This window comes from Tribolium madens, unplaced genomic scaffold (assembly GCF_015345945.1).
Source record: "Tribolium madens isolate multiple individuals breed KSU strain unplaced genomic scaffold, Tmad_KSU_1.1 Scaffold_19;HRSCAF=116;Tcas5.2_LG9, whole genome shotgun sequence".
Taxonomy (NCBI): Eukaryota; Metazoa; Arthropoda; class Insecta; order Coleoptera; family Tenebrionidae; genus Tribolium; species Tribolium madens.
The window spans coordinates 8,594,459-8,614,993 of NW_025400983.1; the positions used below are offsets into that span (position 1 = coordinate 8,594,459).

Sequence of the window (20,535 nt, forward strand, 5' to 3'; positions counted from 1 at the left end):
ATAAATTGCGACTATTATCAGATTATTACAACGTCGGTTATGTTATTGTGGCAAGATACACTCGCAAATTATGTCGATTTGATCAAAATCAACAGCAGATTTAACGCCTCCCAACACGTCCTAGAAAATTATTTTTTGAAAGGTCATTTGGAAGGAGCAGAGTCATGAGATTAGGTAATGTGTCCCTTCGCTGTGATTTGTTTTTCTGCCAATTGCCTCGCTTTGCTCGAAGCGGCAATTTCACGATGAGGTATCTACTTTGAGTACCCAAAATGACATTAAGAATATTTCTTTCACACAATTTTAGTTTTTGTTACCAACATTTTTATTAAATATTAACTCTTGGTTATGAAAATCATGAGAGACGAAAAATAGGAGTGTCTTGCCAACTCTTTTCCACTAAAATTATTTTGACAATCGTTTACGTTTGACAAAAGAGTGCGTTATCAATTGCCCAGAAAAATAAAAACTGCTTTCCAGGAAGCAGTTTTTATTTCGGATTGTGTTTTTTTCATTAAAATCGATCCTTGAACAAACAAAGATTGTTCAAATATTGAAATCTGAACAGAATCACGTTTAGAATATATGTTTTGAAAAGAGGACAAACAATGCGACATATTTTTCAATAAAAATGATCATTAAGTTTAGAACTTCGATAAAATTGATAAATGCAGATACCTATGAATAAACCAATAGGTAATTTTAGGCGATTACAATCTAATCTAAAGCAATATGAGGTACCATCAGTGTCGTTTGTGTATCGAACCTGTAGTGGTCACAACTGAATTAATATTGACCCAAACAAGTAAGAGAAGCAAGAAAATTAGGTATTAATTGAAGTGAACATTGCCCGAATTTATTCAGCTTTGGAATTAATTGTGTTCTGGTTGAAACAAGCCTTCAACATCACACAAAGGGACTCGCCATAAATCAAACTAAAACTACAACAAAATAAACAGACCGTTTCCTGATACGATTACAGCAAAACTTCATGAAGCGTAACGCAAAATTTCTTAAATCGATCATTTATTAATTTATTTAATTGAAATTGTTCAACAAAAATCTTCAAAGCAAAATCGTACATTTCGCGAAACTTAATTCAATTAATCGATCCTTTCAGTAAAATATGCTTTTCGTTCGTGAAAACGTTAGGTGCCCTTTTAATAAACCTTCGGTGCCCTCGCCGAACTTTATCTCTCCCTTTTGTGCTTCGCGCAGCTAAGGTTAAGGGCTCGTGGGGGTCGTTCCGAACCCTACCGACACAGCAAATTGCTTGTGATTATCCTGAATTAGAGATAGCCGAATAAATTATGTATACTCTCGACGGATGAAGAAAAAAACTCGGCCTTTAAGTACGGCGCTAAAATGTCCAAAATCAATGTCGAGGCTCACTTTAGAAAATTGTATTTGCCTTTCTTATTCGAGGGCTTTAGAGAAATCGGAAGAAGTCACACAGAAAATCTTAAACAAACGGATGCGGCTATTTGTTACTGTTTACGTTAGAATGTGAGCCACAGGCTTGAAAAATAAAGGACTCTCGGAATGGTCACAGCCGCCGCTTCTTTTATTAGTAGCGTTTATTTCGCTTTTAATTTATGGCTTCGGCTGCAAAAGCCTTTCTTTGCAATTGCACAATTTTTTAAGATATTAACATTGCACATATTTACCTTTAACGGCGTTTAATTTGTTCCCAACCATTTGTTTCGCAACGAATGCCGCCATTTTTGAAGATTATCTGAAACAAAAACAAAGTTTTTTCAAAATTCACAACTACACAAATAATAGGATTTTCTGCTTTATTAACGTTTATTATATTCTATAATATTCAGTTTTTACTGTTATAAAAATTATAAATCTGTATAACAATTTTATCATATTTTGCACGATTTCGTTTTTTACTATTTTTTTTCAACACTGATGAAATTAAAAACAGAGACTAACAAAAATCTGAAGCGTCATCTAACTGGAAAATGGAAGGTGAAAAAAAACATTAAAATGTTGCTGTTAAAAAAACATTAAAATGTTGTTGTTAAAATAAACTTTCAACCCGTATTATGCAAAATGGTGGATGCGCCGAGGTAATTTTAAAGCTAAATATACAATTGCAGAAATATGCACTTTTTATCTAATGTGTATAAGTAAAGCTTTCAAAACCCAAAAACACAATTAAATTAACACAATTTATACTTTGATATTAAAAAATTAAACACTTTGAAAATTTGTTATAATTAAATAAACAATTAAAAAAAAGAAATGTCAAAATTGACAAAATGACAGGATATACTCTTTTTCATATTAATGTGCATCAAGTAGGCTGTAGAACAGGTCAATTTTCTTTTTAAAAACTACACAATTTCCAACTTGATTTAAAATTGTATACTTTTTGGTTTTTGAGTAATGACGTCATTGCCATTTTTTTTTAATGAAAACCCCTAATTTTTTTAGGCAATTCGATGGATCTTTTAATTACAACACCAAAATATTAAATATTATATAAAGTTTTCAAAGAATAATCACCAAAAAAGTGAAATAATATCAACAAAAAACAAACATACAATTTTAAATCAAGTTAAGAATTTTGTATTTTTTAAAAAGAAAATTGTCCTGTTCGATCATTTTTGTGAAAACAAAATATTTTCAGTTTTAATAAATATGTAAGATTATTGCAGAATTTTGCCGCTCACTGTAAAATACGATGTAATTGACGACGTATTTTCTAGAATAAGTAAAAGCAGTAAGCTTAGTTGCATCATAGAAACAGTATAAGATATTAGTGTTGGAAAAAATACATTATGTAAATAGTTAATTTGACAAACAACAATAAATATGTAGTTAGTGTAGCTATCTAGTCATGTATTTTGTAAACAACAAATAACCCATTTCGTTTTATTATTAAACTTTTGATTAAAAATGACAAACCAATTAAATCAAATTTCACTTACTCTGTTTATATTAACAACATTTCAAATAAATAACTTTTTTGAATAATAGTAACGTTATTTCCAAACAAAAATTTCAACTCGATACACAATTTGCACAATTTGTATATGAAAATCATGCCAATATTAAATCTGATTTATAAATGAGTGATGACCAAACGCTACACATAAATTATTTTGAAGTTAGCTTCATTATATTTACCTTTACTTTGTTTGAATAAATTTTAGTTTGGGTTTAATGTGAAAAACTAATTATAGTGACAACTGTTGATAATTTACTTGCCTCTAAAAAGGTTCCTTTCCTAGATGGTTTACTGTTTAAACTGTTTAAAGATTGTAAGTAAAATATGTCTATATTTCGTTCAAAACAATGTCCGAAAAATAAGATATTTAACACATAATAAGAAAGCCAGAAATATTTCGTTTTTCTTGAAAGAATTTTAACAATGAAAAGTAAGTAAAAAAAATGTGTGTGCAAATTCCCTCGCTTGTTTGACATTATTTTAAACAAATTTGATTCTGGCGACACCCTCCATCAAAGCTTAGAAATGATGTTGTTTCTGCAATCCAATATTCAGTTATATGTTGTGTTGCCTACATAAAGTGGTAGGGGGTGGCGCCAGAAGCCATCCATGCTACTTTGGCGTATAATTATGGTCGGAGACCCCTTTGTCTACCCTACAAAATTCATAACGTGGAACGTATCCTCTGAAAGGATTCTCGAAGAACAAACAATGTGCTTTAGCGCAGAAAATCGTCACGACGTGTCCTTGCTTTTCAATAAAACGAAATCCTTGCTCAATCCCTTGATGCAAGAGAAATTATTTTCACATTAGTTCGTTTAACCCATCATAAACGAAACCCTAAAACTTTTTTTTTAATTGTGGGGTCCCTCGACTCAAAATTAAACGTCCCTCTCTCGCTTCAAGTAAATATTTAATTTAATTTAATGGAGACTAGAAAAGCTCAATATAATCTTATTCTGCGATATTACATAAAACCGGGAACTAATTAAAATCTGACGAGGGTCATGACAGTCAGTTTTTCCTCTGAGAAAGAAAAAATCCATGTCTAGTGGTTTCGAGTGAATTTGACACAATTTTGGGGTCGGACACACGACACGACTAAATCGTATGGCGCCATATTGCGCACGGGACGTCTGCCAAGCTGGCGCCATTTGACGTCACAAGATTTCCATCATGTGTATGTGTTGGAAAAACGCGTGTGTTTTCATTGAATTAATTGTGAGATCCTGAAATAATAATTTTTTAATCTAGAATCCGGCGAGAACGAACAGCGCATAAATTCCAAACGGGCGGAAAGTCCAACTTAAACGCACCGTTTTTTCACAATAAATTCAAACGACCATATGAAAAGGTAATTTAATTGTCTACAAAATATTATATATATTACGCTATGCATACAATTTACTCGCATGAAATATCGCGGACAATACATTTATGTTATCATAATAAAAGCCGACTTTATATTCAAGCAAAATCCAGCTTGTTTGTGAAACCAGCTTTGTGTACTGCGAATGACATGATAGTTTTTGCGATAAAATCCCCCTCATTTAATTTATTCACCTTGTATTAACAATTATGACAAGGCGAGGTCTCTGACATCACCCCTTACTTGAAATAACACGCAACCTTTCACTATTCCATTCATAAAAGACACACGATTACAAAACGCACGCCCTGTATCAATACCAGACTAAAGCAACAAAAATCTGTATCAACGAGACGTGTTTTCAATGAGGCTCCCCCGCGAAAGAAGCGCCAAGCAAAGATGAGAAGAGGCGCTCTCTAATCAACAAAACATGTATCTGTTCTTGAAAGTCTCTTTCAATATATGGAACATGGAATTTCCACTCAATAAGTCTCCCATGCAAATATCCATAGAATATTCACTTTAATATAGGTCGAGAATCGACAAGAAAGATGCGGAAAAACGCACTTGAAAACCGAACGACCGTATCAGGATGAAAACGACATTCTAATTAAGTTTCATTCACCGAGTGTCATTAATTTGACGAAGAATCCGCTGTCGATCGCACCACAAAAACCAAATATATATTCAAATTTCGTCTTCATGGTTAATTGAACGTGCATTGTCGATGTGTCGATAAGTGGTTGCCAAATTGAATTTGCGAAAAGAAAAGTGATCGCGATGTTATCATGACGGTTAAGTGAGAGATAACGATTATAACTTGTCGTAGGTTTAGATAGTAGCCTCAATTTACATAACGACTCCGAGGCGATAACTTTGTCGTTGCAAAGTTTACATGGTGGAAAACCGTGTCGAGTATTCCAATTTCTAGAGAGGAAACGGAATCTGCTTCTGTAATTTGCATAGAATTGGGGATTAACCTGCGTTCAAGTGCCTACTCTCTGTCGGTGTGTGTATCCGTTCTCCGGGGAAACACATACATGCCGACACAAAACGACCCATCTATTGAATTTTATTTAAATAAAATTAAATTTATTTGCATCGTATTATTGTACGTCGGAGATGCTAATCCCTCACTGAAAACTACAACTTTGGACAAGAGAATCCCAAGAGTGCATGAAAAGGGTACTCTCCAACATGCATTTGGGGAAAACCAAAAATATTTTTGAAACTATCAAACGAACAATCAGTTTAGCGAAAAATAAGAATATTTAAAAAAATAAATAACTCTTCAAATTCTGATTTCCACTGCTTTTATTTTTTCTCATATATTTACTTATTTTCTTTACTACAAGCGAAAAGGTTAAGTAAAAGTTAAGTTAAGAGTGACGAAGTCACGAGTGGACTTTTTTCGCGTGTAGATAAACAATCTTTATCGTCGTGTATAATATTTCGTTTTATTTTGTACTCATCTACCAGAATTTCTTGAATATAAACAGTAGATAAAAATTACTTTATTTCACTAAACGATAAAAGACTACTTTATCTATTGAAATTAGTAGATAAAAGCACTCCTTAACATTAAGTACAAAATAAACAATTTAAGTCGACAGAAGGAAGCTTGTAGCTTATTCAAAATAGTTATTCATAACTAAAAAATTACCACAGTGGAATATAAAAAGTTGCAATATGGAATTTTCTTCAGGACCTTCATACAAAAACCTTAATAAAAAATGTAGATAACATGCTAACACTGATTGTGTTAGCAAGACTACAGAATAAAGGTCTTAACTTTTTTCAAAAATATTAATAGTTATTTATGGTATAAGTGAGTTATGTTAGATATTACCTACGAGAGGTATGTGTAACCTACGAGGGCTTGCCCGAGTAGGTTATTACCTCGAGTAGGTAATATCTAATAACCCACGTATGCCATACAACGTTTTATCCAATATTCCCGGATTTTTATCTATTAAAACTATTAAAAATAATCTGACGTTTCATATTGAGAAGTGCCAAACAGTTGTCAAAACTTCCTTACACAATTTTGACAGTGTCGAAGAATAAACAAATTTTCAATTGATTTGCCAGGTTAGAAAATGAGAATTCGGTGGCCAACTCAAGTACAAGTGATCATGAACATGCAGCTTCTGGTTTGCAAGTCGTTGAGTCCAGAGAGATTCCTGAAATTCATTTTCACGAATTTTATTTCATCCTGCAATGGGTTATGGATGGTAATAACCCACGGTGCTAATGGCAACGTGGGTTATATCAAACAGTCTAGTCATTGCTCAGTTTACATAACAAAAACTAACAAGTAAAACAACATATTACTATTGAATATTGGATAAAAACATTTATTTTTTTAGAATGAAAGTCAAAAAACCATAATGTCTTGATGTCTTCAAGATGATTTTTGTGAAAAATTGAACTTTAATAAGAATAAAATATAACATTAAGCCTATTGGCAACATGGCAATAGTAAAATATTATATAGTTTAATATTTTACAAAATAAAGAGTCCATTAGCAAGTGTCACAGAAGCAAAGATCTTCCATTGAATAACAGAAATCCTATTATCAAAATATAAAACATTTGGAGCCTCCTTGAAGATTCCTTCCGAAGATTTTTCATATATTTTGGTCTTATTTTTTTTTAGCAAATTGATGCACTTTCTTGAAGCGTGTTTTTTACTAGGAATTTTAATAATATAATATGAATTTTTTCCAGAGTTTGCTTTAAAATAAAAAGTGTTTCAAGTCGATAATTATGCTATATGTTATTTATGCTTGCCGTCTGTGATCCTGTTTTTTCGCCGCTGAATCGCAAAAAAAATTCAACTTTTTCTTTATAATGCATTAATAATTCTAGCCTTTTTTTCTCTCTTCGTTCCTGTTTCTATTCCTGTGCGATTCATAATTTACGTTGGTCCCTCATGCCTTTCCACTCTTATGTCAAGATAAAAGCTACATCAAGACTTGTTTAAGAATGATGGAGCTGCTTTATACTTGCATTTGTTAAAAATTCAGCCAACGATGAAAATTATTAGTGGCCATTCTCGAGTTTTAAGCCCGTCCTACATTTAGAAAACGAATAGAGAATAACCTACGACTAGCACGGAAATGGCATAATTCGCGATAATTAGCTCTCGTCAAGTTTTCAGGTCGTGAATATGATTGTTACAGCTGCGTGGCGTGTAAAAGACAAAAGAGTAGGCAAATGGAGAGTTTTACAGGACATTACTGAGGATTTGAAGTTGAGTCACATCAAACTTTGCTTACGACTCGGAAATTATAGTAGCAGACGTCATATAAAATATGACATTTTTGTGGAAGAAAAATGTTGAATAAAGCCTCACTGCTTTTTTATCTCCCATAAACTATTTATGTTTTCTCGTTACTTTGTCCTTAGCCGTAAAATTATTACGAGCTACAACACCGATCCAAATCGATAACGAAGCACCAATTAGAAAAAACGGCCCGCGACACAATCAAACGACCGGAAAAAAATTCGATATTCAAGTGGAAATTATTTTTCCTATTAAATTACAAGAGGAAAATGGAATTCATGTGTCGGGTATAAACTCGAGCTGTATTATAACGTATGGGATAATAATTCCATTCCCGCGGGAATTGCTGAACTAAAGACTAAACCGAGGTTCTGACTTTTCCCACTCCCGGCACTATTGTTGAATTTACAAGTAAATTTTGCGTAAACTATTTCCGCAATCCATTGCGGACGTAATAAAATTGCGATATTATCTTGGTAATTATACGAAATGGCCATTAAAGGCGTCGAAATACTCCTCCAAACTTTTGCAAACCCGACCAAACCTCCCGTAACAAAATGTCACCGACAAAACTACCCCCATTTATAAGTTCGGTCAAAGCACAAAAGGAAATTGACCCAAACCCGGCCGTCGTATTAGGGAGATTTTGAATTAATAATCGATACAATTTTTCCCATTGGACTGGTACAAAATTGAATTGGTCGTGAAGCGGATCAGTCTAGTGAGTTATGGATCTTGGTCGCAGGGACAAAGTGAACATTGCATTTCAACGGAAAAGGATTCGTCATTCGGACGGCTTTGATAGAATGCGATTTGTCATCTCACGAATTAGTTTTAAACTGTACAATTTTTCATCCGGTTACGGGCCACGAAAGTCACGCTTTATCCCATCAAAATTGTAAATCTTGTTTTTGAAAGGAAATGGCTTAGCAATGGCAAAATAATCTCAACTTTTTAGCGTTTTATTTTGTACGAGTACAGATGCTGCCTGCACTAATAATAATCAATATATTGATAATTTCTTCAATAAAAGCAGATATGGGTTTATGGACACTTTATAAAAGAGCCTTAATGAATTGCAGGCCCGTTTCGAGCCAGCAAATAATGTCGCAGGTGTGCTTCAACATAATTTGATTTTAACGCGAATTTAATTTAAGAAACTCAAAATAGATTTGTCGCAGTTTCACTCGGTGTCACTTTAAATCTCCTGTGGATTTTTTTGGTGTATTTTCCCCCAGAGAAAACAAAATTGTTGAGTCCGATTTTTCGAAACGAGTTGGAATTCATGGGACGTTCACTTGCTGCAATAAAGATGCCACTTTACGGTAACAATGTGCAAGACCATGATGGGGAAATGCAGAGCGCCACTTCGAGCAGAATGCGAACGATGTCGAGCATGTGAAATCAAAGGAAACTCTTCCAGGATGCCTACACAAACATTATAATGCGAGATTCCCGACCGAGGAATGAATGATGACGCGTCTGCCGCCAAAAATCAAAAACGTCCACGAAAGAAACATAACGAACTCAATTAAGCCGAAAATTCTTCGCTACTAATTAAGCGTCGGGATAATAAATTAAATAAGGAGTTGTAGGGATGCGATATGATTAGAAAGCTCTTGCGGTTAATTTATCAAAAACAAGACAAGAGAGAAAAATGAAAACAAAAACAGCGTAAGCACCAACGGCAACTTTTAATTCCGGATTCTGATTAAACCGTAAAACGCGGTGAACTTTTTCATTTTAAATAACGTGAGCGCTTTATTTTCGTGTTTCCGATTTTTCCGGTTGACTTTCCATTCGCATTTATGGACTCACTAAGGAACGGCTCAGAGGTGTTTTCATTATTCCATCTCAAATTATCTTTTTTCTTAAGGGTGTTTTTCGCGCGTTGCAGGCGACAAAAAAACATAAATTTTCGCAAAAATGGGGAGCACTCTCATGGCACCCCTAACACGCAAATACCTCCCTTAATTCTGATAAGTTCGAAACGTGATGGCTCATGTGACGCGCTACTCCAGTTCGTGTTGAAATAAATAAATTGATTCGGACCAGTGTTTACAAAAACAATACAAGTTAAATGGAGTGTATTAAGTTGACAGACAATCAGTCAAAAACGAAACGTGAAATTTTCATGACAATTCTGGCGCACGTCGATCAAATCCACGGGAAATGAAGACATTCATCAGTGCTGAAAGTTGGAAGAGTGTGTTATGCCAAACGCAAATATTACACCATTTTTCTTTCTTTATATTTTGTGTTTCTCGGGAGTTTTTCAAGGACGTCCCCGTAAATTGCCTTATCTTGTTGTTGTCTTTTTATGTATCCCCCAAGACAGGCGCTACTTTAATTTCGATCGGAAATTTACACCTCTGATTTATACTCCCGCCATGACGAAACTTTCGACACGAATTTAATCGCTGGTAGTTTCTAACAAAAAAGTGTGTCGCTTTGGGGCGCAACCGAAAACCCTTCTCAAAGTTGAAACATTAGGTTTGTGTGTTGCAAACTCCTCGATATCTCGCCGAAACTAAACGACACGAATGTTTTACTCGAGCCTCGACAAAAGACTGGCAGTTTACGAAAATATCCAGAGTTTGGAGATAAAAGTTTTTATATTGCATTAAAAGTAGAACGTAACCGGAGATAAGACCGGGTGTTTTAGCTAACCCTTCCAAAGAATTAAAAAAAGAATTAACAGGGCAACTCGATTTCGAGTTGATTATGTACAAAATGGAATTTTCTCTGTACAGACGCTAACGAGGTCGAGTTACTGGTTAGTTGCGAAGGCAATAAAAACCGCGTCGAGGGAATGGAAGTAACACCGAGAATGGACACAAAACGAATAAAATCTAAAACTGTCTCATCAATCATGTCACAATTCGACTTGCACTCCTTTCGGGACAAAAAGTCAAGACTTTGAAAACTACTCGAGTTTTAGCAGGGAAAGGTGGGGCCCGTGTTTGCATCTAACGCACGTCTTGGGTCTTGACTAACCGTGGGATTTTCGACAAGGAAAATCAATAGTCACAGACACACGCACCTGATTTCATCATTATTCATCATGTTGATATCAAAACCGATCTAATGTTATTAATTTTAATTATGTACGAGATCCCATTTTCTGCGCGGATATGACAAGTTCAAAACCACTTTGATTCGAGACAGTCACGACGTGCTAACACTAAGTTATTCCATCCTCTCTCTGAAACTTTAAGTCGCGGAGAATTATTTCCTTTATTCCAGTTTAAATGCCACAGTATGAAAGGACCGCAAGACGAACTTACCAAGATCTCAATGTTACGCATCGATCAGTGAAGAAACATTTTAATGATGAAGAGGCGAAAATTCAGATTCATAACTCTGAATGCGTGTAAATAATCCTCGACCTGGACGTAAAAATTCAAGAGTCATTCGTGCGATAAGACTTCTTTTACCCCCATCAATTTCTAACATTCATTTACTAATTTACAAAAGCAAATAAAACTTTATTTTTCCACAAAATAATTTTTTTAATCATTAATAATATTTGCTCATTATGAAATCAGGCCAGCATAATTAACCTCGCTTCATTAATTAAAAAAAAGTTCACGAAAGTTTTCGTAAAACGATACATTGGAATTAGCTATACTTTTGGCAGATTTCAGAGGGGGAAGAGAAAAAAGTCTACGACTCGACACAGCAATTAAAAGCACGAATATCCACTCAAACTTTTCGGAATGTACAACCTTTAAGGAAGCACCAATTTATTTCGGTAATGAACTTCCAAGTACACGAGTTATCTCAAGCGTCTAATTGTAAAATCCCCTTCATGTTTTGACAGCTTCTTATTAGGCAAAAACTAGGTTAAAGCCATTTCGAACACAAATAGGATTATAAATGATTGCAGCTTACCTGTACCTAGCGGCAAAGGTTCGGTACCACCTGAAACAAAAAACGCCCGGATTAGTCCCGGAGCGAAGAGTAAAATTACATAAATTTCAGTGCGTCCGCAATATTCATTTTTTTGTTTAAATGTTTTGGTATTTTCACAAGTTTACATTGTTTTAGCACCGGTGACGGTTTTCGTTCGAATTGATTAAAACCTTGTAAAACCTGCAAGAGACAGGGAGATTTATCTGCGAATAGTGGCAGCAGCTGTGGGCGTCACGTCACTACTTTCCCACTTTTTCCTAGCCGATTTTTTCCTATCAATAGACGCCACAAAGACCTGTGATTATCAAAGAAAAAGATCCATACAAATTAGTCGTCTTTGTTTTTGTGAATTGGGTAAACTTCCCTCGACTAATTCCCATGTCAAGACTCCACTTTATTTCGGCTTTTATCTCGATTTCTTTATTTGACATTTTGCATGGGATAAAATGGGTGGAAGTGACTCTGTTCATTAGCGAACGCGAGAACTTTGCCACAAGTTAAGACAAACACAAACATTGTTAAACTCCCTTTAGCAGCCAGCTAACTGCGTAGCCAATATCGAGAGGTTCATGTTCTTGTTTTATTTACATTTGACTAATTGAAAAACATTGCAAACAAATCATCCCAGAGAATTAACGGCTCTTCCGGAAAACTTTACGCCGAATTAACTTCAGAAAAATAAAAAATTGGTTACTCAACAAAGGAGCTACAAAAATCCAAAGTGGAAATAAAGTCAAAGACAATCGCAGCAAATTTGATTAACTTTTACACTGGTCCTATCAACGTTACAACGTATGTTTTAAAAAAATAAAATATTGGAATCAAATTTTGTGTAATTCATTGCATCATTTTTCTTCTTTTGTGAAAGCTACAAATACAATAAGAAAACTCAACACACAAACAACAGTTGTTAATTTCGAATAATTATAATTAAATTAATTCGAATTTAAGTTGCCACTTAATTAACATTGAACAACGTCAAATTAATCGCAAATTAAAATTTTATTGCAATTAAATATACTCGTTACTTAACCGGCCCTTATTATTATTTAAATTGTTGAGTACTTATTTTTTGATATACTACGTGAATAAAAATTATGGAACAAAGCGGCTTACCTATTTAAAATAATTTGCCTTCAGAAAATAATAATTAATAAAAATTAAAATGCTATAAAAAAGTGATTGTATTTTGAGATAAAATTTTGTTTGGTTTTTCACGTATGCGATTTCTTTGTCAAAATGGCAACTTATCTATATGAAAATTTGTTTCAATAGAAACTGAATAAAATGTAACAGATGTACTCCTTAGATCGTAGCCCTTGTAAAAAACATTTTTACAAGAAGCAAATAGTTTAAGAGAAAGAAACGTATGGTTCCATACTTTTTATTCACCTGGTATGTAGTAATCTACACGAAAAAGTTTAAAAAAATTTATAACCATCAAAAAATTGAGTCAAATTTAGTAAAATTTCTGATTCAATATTATTTTGGGAAAATTTTGAATACAATTATTTACAGTATGTCCCCGGATTAGGTTTACAAGAGAGAAAAAATTTTATCTTTGATTTTACGCCAAAACTGCAAAGGAAAAGCATTTTTTGCTTCACCTGTAACAAGCAAATCTGTACTTAAAACTTCATTATTCTGATTCAGTGGAAAGAAACATTTTTTTCCTCTTGTTAACTCAATCCGGGGATATAGTGTAGTCTAAAAATTTCGGTCTATCTATTAAAATAGGACCTCGATTTTTTAACAGTCTATAAAATTCTTGTTGTCCTACTAACTATTAGAACCTATGATAACATAAAAGACAGAAGCAGTACATTGTTCAAAATATCTATAAAGCTCTTTTAATTTGTCTTTTTATCCATTTTAGGAAATTTTAATAAAGTTTTAATTGGGTCTCTCTAGAGTGTCCCTTAATTAGAATCCAATTTTAAAAAGCTATATCTGTGAGAAGAACTAAAATCTCATTAAAAACAAATTTTGTTCATAAATAGGTACAGGGTGTCAGTACTCGCACCCTAGAGAAAAATTTCAAGTAAGATAAGATGTAAGAACATGAAAAAAAAACGGTTTAAAAACCTCTATCTGTCAAAAAATTTTGACATTTATTTTTTTGACATTTTGACATTTTTTCCATGTTCCTGGTATCTTACCTTCCATGGCATTTTTCGCTGGGGTGCGAGTTCTGACGCACCCTTTATAAAAAAAAATGAACATTTGCTAGGTTAATGCTAACTAAATTTCAATTTTGATCAATTTAGCAAAAGGATAATCATTTCTCTCAAACTGTTTCAAATAAAACAAAGGATATGCGGAGCTAAAAAAATAATGCCTTGTTAAGGTCATTATAAAGAAGACATATCTGGTCGATTTTATCCTTAGACAAACTCAATAAATATTTAAGACGTAGTGTGTTTACGCGAGCACGCAGCTGCGATCTATCGGCAAATGAAATATCAATATGTCGACAAAGAAGTCACTTTGTATGTTTCAGAGTCGTTACGAGATGTTCGCTACAAGATGGATAAACGCTTTTAGGCTTTTATGTGCTCAAGAAGGACGTGAACGCAATAAAAATTTTCGCCGAAAAGAATTTTTCTAAATTTCTAAGTGATCATAAAAGCAGTAATCAGTTGGCAAGGTGATCTGCCAGGTCCGTCCTAAGATCAACATGGACGTGGTTCGTGGTGCGTGTTGGGTGCAGAATCCGTGCGAGAATCCCGAGCTCGTGTTATTTCTCGGTCGAGCTGTTCCGACTGCGGGGCTTTCTCTTAACACCTCGCTGAGTCCAACATCCACACACACCAACCACCATCAATTCAAAAGAGACTGTTTAAACATCGATTGATTGTTGGAAGACGTTGATTATGTAAACAGCAAGGGCTACTTTTTTCACCACGCATTTAAATAAAATTCCAGAAGCAATTTAAAACTTTGTGTTGACAGTAGAAGCCCTGATTTGAAAAAAAAATCAATGGTTGTTTGCTGGTAGAATATGGTGTCCTGAAGCGATGTATGCACAACGGGATTATTAAGATGCCTTCCCCGGAGTATCGTTCTTGCTTAATCAAAATTTCCGTCATATTTCTCTCCTATGAAACTTGGATAAGTTCGTGAGAAATTTCGGGGTCACTAAGTTTCCGAAAATGCAGTCGCGTTACCTTTTGCGTTCATTTCAAGTCGACTTTTAAGAGAAAACTCCTTGTTTATCTCTCGAGAATATTAACATTCTTCCTTTTACTACGTAATCAGAATTTCGGTCATATTTCTGTACCATTAAACTTAGATAACTCCGTGAAATATTTAGAAGCGAATCTACACCACCACACCCGATATGATCTCGAGTTTTCTTTTAAGAAGTTTTGCGATGTTTAAGCTTTGCATAATGCAATTCCCATTTAAACTTTATGACAGGAAATATAAATAAATCTGAGTAGTTTGAGGCGCGCCGAGTTGGGAAAAATGACTGTTTTTGTCAAAACTTCTCAAAGTTGCGCGGGTGAATTTAATTTAGTCGTAAAACCCACTAAATTACCATTCGAGGGCTTTTTTTGACGAAACACAATAAAAGAGTTTAATCCTTCAACATGTTTGCTGACGAAGCTTCATTACACGCGACACTAGTTGAAGAGGGTCGCTAAGAATCGATATGTGTTCCCTTCGATTTCGTCTTTAATTCCCGTCACAAGCAGTGATAACAACGACGGTGGGTTTTATCGAAGAGAGAGTTTCGTGTCGAAATTGCCGCAAAATTGTCTGTTAGATGAGGGATATTAATGTGTAATGGCGAACGAAACCGTCAAAGGAACGTTAAAAGGGTTTTTGACATCTGCTTCTGGTACTCTTCCTGAATGTAGATGGTCGTGGCATCGTTCACATATTTCATTAGAAAAATTATTATTTTAGCAAAACAAAGATCACAAAAACACTAACTGACAATCCTGCGGCGTAAGTTTGTATGTGCCCCGCTATTGCCAACAAAATAACTTACCAAAGTAATTGATTGGATTCAAGCTATTTTCATCAACAAATTCCCATTTTCACCCAACGTCAGTTTGCCACGTTTGTCAATAACAATTGTTTCTGACAAAAAGTGGTTACTACAGTGATCAACAAATATTATTTTGTTTTATAGTTTATAATAGAATTATTTACACCAGATGATTAAAAAGTAGGAACGGTTTTTGCTTGAACTATGTTCCATCCGTGACCAACCTAAGTACTTGCACAGAAAACCAGGCTCTCTGATTATTAACTGCATAAAACAAACGACCACTTCGGAAAAACTTTGTGATGGGCTCGGAACGTAATTTTAACAATTAAAAAAAAAAACTACTGATTAAAAAAATATTTAATTAGTGGTCATTTTTAGACTGAACTAAAAGATATTTCAAAAAACTCTATTCTTGAGAAACGATGACATTTTTTTAGTACTTCACACTGCACTAATTATTTTTTTCGGAAAGTAATTATTTTATGCAAAAACGCGTGGTTTCATACTTTTCATTTACCTGGTATGTAATGTAATGGCCGTTATTGCTCCACATGTTCGTATATGCAACAAAAGCATACATTTTAGAGACTATTTGCACCAAGTTTCACACTATGAATAAGAATAATTTCTCAAAAATAATCCCTTAGCATCACGAATTAATTTAATATTCAATTAGTTAAAACAAAACTTGTAACAACGACAAAAAATAGTTTTTTCAAAACGTTTTATTAACTTTTTTTAATAATTAATTACCTATCAACCGCAATATAAAGTTGAAACTAAAGCTCTAAAAAAATAATTTTTCACTATATGTTACGTTCTTAAAGCAATGGCAAATGAAACACTAATAAAACAATGATCTGTTAGCTATTTGAAATTTGAAAGATCACAAAGACGTTAAAATTGTTTGTTTTAAAATTGCAAATGCAGTCTCATAAAAATGTGAAATATGGTGGATACGCCGGGATAATTCAGATAATGCTAAAATGCTTTAAAATTTTAATAACAAAATGTAGTACATTGAATTCTGCACTCATCAACTTTCAGCCTCGCTAAATACAAATACATATCGAGCGATCAAGATAATTTGGATCCTTGGATCCGAAAAAATGTCAAGTACGAATAATAATATATCATTAGTTATTGTTCTTTTCACATTACATTTTTTTGATCATTTTGTCGAAAAACAATATGTAGGCGTATTCCAAAATAGTAGTAAATAGTAGTCAATCCAAAAATAAAAAAAATACAGTTTCAAAAAAGACTTTGTAAAATTGTTTAAAACATCAACAAAATCATCCACTTAAAGGGAGGTAGGGGAATAACGTCTTCTTGCACAATAGTTAAAAAACATATATTTGGTTAAAATTGTCGAGCACTATCTAGTCCCATCTTCAGTCTAGATTGTTAATAACATAATAACAATATAAATATTTGAAAAGATTAAAATAACATTTTGAAAATTGTTTAAAAAGTAAAAGTAATCGAGGAAGTGAAGCTTCTTCGATCACGGCATTAAAACGAATATTTGTTTTAGACTAGACTGAAGATGAGACTAGATAGTGCCCGAAACATGTTTCGACAATTTTAACCAAATTTACGTTTTTTAACTCTTGTGCAAGAAGACGTTATTTCCCGTCCCACCCTTGAACCAGATAAACTTGGACTTTTTATCAACGATGGAATTCTTTTATTATAAAATCACCCGCATTTGTCAGTAAATACATCACTTGTAACAGTCTGTTAGAGTATTAGGTAAAGCATAAGCATAAATTGGAATGAAAGTTTTCCGATGATTGAAAACGCCACCGTAATTTATTGCTTGTCCAACTCAAAGCTTATCTACACTTCGTGCCATTTTAATCGCCACACTGGCAAAGTGTGTTTTTTGGGGTCACAAACATTTGATTTTTGTGCAAAAGAAAAGTCTGTGAAACAACAGGACCCTACTGACTTTAGAGGCAAAATTCTCGACTATTTCACACAGGAAAAACATTATGAAAAGTGACAGAATAGCAATTGAGTTGGCACGACATATAATATTCGTTATCTCCTCTTTCAATTTTTCTAGCACCATCGTGTATATTATTAGTGCACATTTATAAAAAACCTCATTTCATAAGGCACTTATGGCAATTCTTCTTTGCGAAACCCTAACAATGTAGCTCGTTTTTTACCTGAATTTGAATCATAAAACTTGAATTGTGAGACTTGTTTTTTAAATACAGCATTACGCGACTTCTTGCCATCTCAGGAAGTAAGAAACCATAAAATAGGTACACATATCAAGTCCGGATTTAAAAATTGTGTGACTTTGTATTGTGTAAATTTATTCGGCGCGCCAGTTGGCGTCACAAGAAAAGAATCCTTCACGAAGTGAAGAGTTCATGAAAATCAAAAAGTTTCCGGCCCTCCTCGCCATCTTTAATTTATCTATATTTGGAGAAAATCGTCCGGTATCACAGCGAATAATGAAAATTCAAGATTAAGGGTCGAGTTGTCGAGGCTATCGACTCGAACAAGTCTGCCAACATTGCTCCAATTTCCCGAGGGATATAGTTAGTTCGCCTCGAGCAGTCCTACTGTTTTAATTTTGTCAATCCTCTTTAGGCAATTTAAAAGACCATCCTCGGGACTTAGTTTATTAGAGAATAAATCTTAAGTCTTTCTTCTTAACGAAAAGTCATTTGTAGTCTGATTTCGTTCCACGTCCTCAATGACATTGTTTTCCCTTCTATCCCTTGCGGAATTTTAATCACCCCATGCCGAAGAATAAAATAAACATCTTCGCATTTCCATATTATGCAAAACTCGCACAAGAAAAGTTCTCACACCATTGGGTGTCCTCGTTTCCACAAAATGAACTCGCCAGACACGCCAACATCTCGTGTTAATAAATCATGATATAGTTGCCAATTTGAAGTTGGTACCCCTACGCTATTAAAAAAAAAGTTCAGAGTGGCGTTTATAAACCACTCCGATCGATATTGTTACAGAACTCGTGATATTTTATTCATGTCCTAGTTTATTTTGGGTAAATACTCGTCTCGTGAGGTGAACGCTTCGACTGCCTTCTGTCTGTTTGTTTAAGTGAAGAGTTGCCAATTTATTAGTGTTTAATCTCCCTAGATTCAGAGCAAAATACTAGGACCTTTTAGTAAAGTGTAATTTCGTTACATAGCAGAATGCTTTTAAAGTCGAGTATTTAATTACTCGATGCCACCCTCCACCTTTCAAACTCCTCTCCGTTTTTATTTTCGTTGCGAAATCTCTATACATTCGATTGTCGTTTAACATTAATCTGAACCCAAACCTCGCCCTTCTGTCGCATAAAACACCCTTTGATGAATTACCGCAATCCGTAATAAAACACACCCAGTGTGTCTAATTACAGTCCTTTTCATCGAAACGGCGAAAATATCCCGTCTTCCACGATGCTCATACACAAATTCATTTCACTACCCTTATTACAAAGGACGGATCGATGCTTTACGATCGAAATCCGACCGACATTAAAACCCGCCGTTTCTCAGTTGGAGTTTAAACTATTCCTGCGTTTGGTTCTAACCCAATAAATAGAGTTTCGCTTCAGGCGTCTATTCTAAAGCAATTTTATTTTCTTAATCAGCCATATTTTCACAAATTTTGGAATAAAAAACATCCAAGATTTGCATAGTTAAGCTGAGTCTCGAGTGAAATACAAAACAAATCAAAATAAGTTACTCAAACAAGCTATCCTTGTTAAACAACTTATAGTAAAACTATAGCGCTCTTTGTTAGGTGCTTCTAAAATTAAGCAATTAAATCGTTTCCACGCCTTCAGACGCCAAGGAAATATTCAATAACAGCGAAGAATATTCTCATTTGTTTTCTCACTGCTTAAAGAAAAATATATGAAGCAATAAGTTGTTCACCCTTTAATTTTCTCTTACTGTCGCAGTTTCTTAAGAATTGCAAACCTACATTTTTGTAATTATAGAATTATACATTTTCAAATTCTGCTACAATGAAAACATTAATGATGCACACTAATTTCGTAGCATTATTGCTAAAATAAGCTGCAAACACAAGCTATATGAATTCGTATTTTAGGTTTAAAACAGTACCTACTGAATACATTTTATTTAGTTCGTTATTTCAATTTTTGTTTGCAGTTTGATTTTAATCATTTTTTGTTAAATAAATAACAAATCATTAATTTTTCGTTAATTTTAAAAGAGTTTCTCGTTTCAATGGTGCTGTATACATAAAACTTAAATCAAAAAATGCACAGTATCAATTAAAAAATGGACAAATGAAACAGAAACTAATTTAAAAGTCTCGTTTAACAAAAAAATCAGCCAGACGAAATTTGTATTTAGAATTTTCAATCCCCTAAAAATTCCTTCACATTCTAGTATAGCTTAAAACTGATTCTGATCTAACATTTTACCACATTATTCAAATTACACAAGGCGACAAAAAATGTCATGTCGTGACAACTTGACAAATTATATATCATTTTGTTCGTCTCAGTAAAACAAAAGCACTAAAAAAAATCAAAAAGTCCACACACTATGAACTAAATACCTATATTCTTTTCTAATTTAAATGAATTCAAAATAGTTTAACTTTAAAAAATCATTACTCAATAACTATTAGGCCGATTTCCTTCAAATAAAGACCATTCTAAAGGGATGGACTTGCCCTTTAAAATGATATGCAATTTAAAATTGAATATTGGCGAACAGTGTTCGAAGAAGTTCGAAGTAAATCGAAGTAATCTAAGAAAAACCCTAAGATTAAATTATTTTTTTTCGTCACCATCGTGTAGAGCATCTTTTTATTAGTTGGAATCCAAATTTTTTAAATAATATACCAAATAATTTTCAAAATATGATTTTTTAAAGTTAAATTTTGCTATTCAGGCATTGCGCCATAGAGGAGAAATGCATGTTAATCATCTTACTTAAAATTGCATTTTTATAAAAGTATTTGTTTTAGGACTCTTTTGCTTAAAA

At 33.7% G+C, this 20,535-nt stretch overlaps 1 protein-coding gene across 8 annotated transcripts in view; it reads right to left on the minus strand.

Moving 5' to 3' along the window:
• LOC123010808 (complexin) overlaps positions 1–20,535 on the minus strand; it is a 104,983-nt gene that overhangs the window by 35,439 nt on the left and 49,009 nt on the right. For 5 of the 8 annotated variants that reach the window (XM_044407984.1, XM_044407960.1, XM_044407943.1 and 2 more), the window contains 2 exons: positions 11,515–11,544; positions 1,668–1,735 (listed from right to left, as the gene is read on the minus strand). In XM_044407984.1, the coding sequence (XP_044263919.1) occupies positions 1,668–1,722 (55 nt within the window). In that variant the 5' untranslated portion in view covers positions 1,723–1,735; positions 11,515–11,544. Of the gene's footprint in view, positions 1–1,667; positions 1,736–11,514; positions 11,545–15,532; positions 15,565–20,535 lie in introns of those variants that run through there. The other 3 variants (XM_044408001.1, XM_044407992.1, XM_044407975.1) reach the window with 2 other exon arrangements.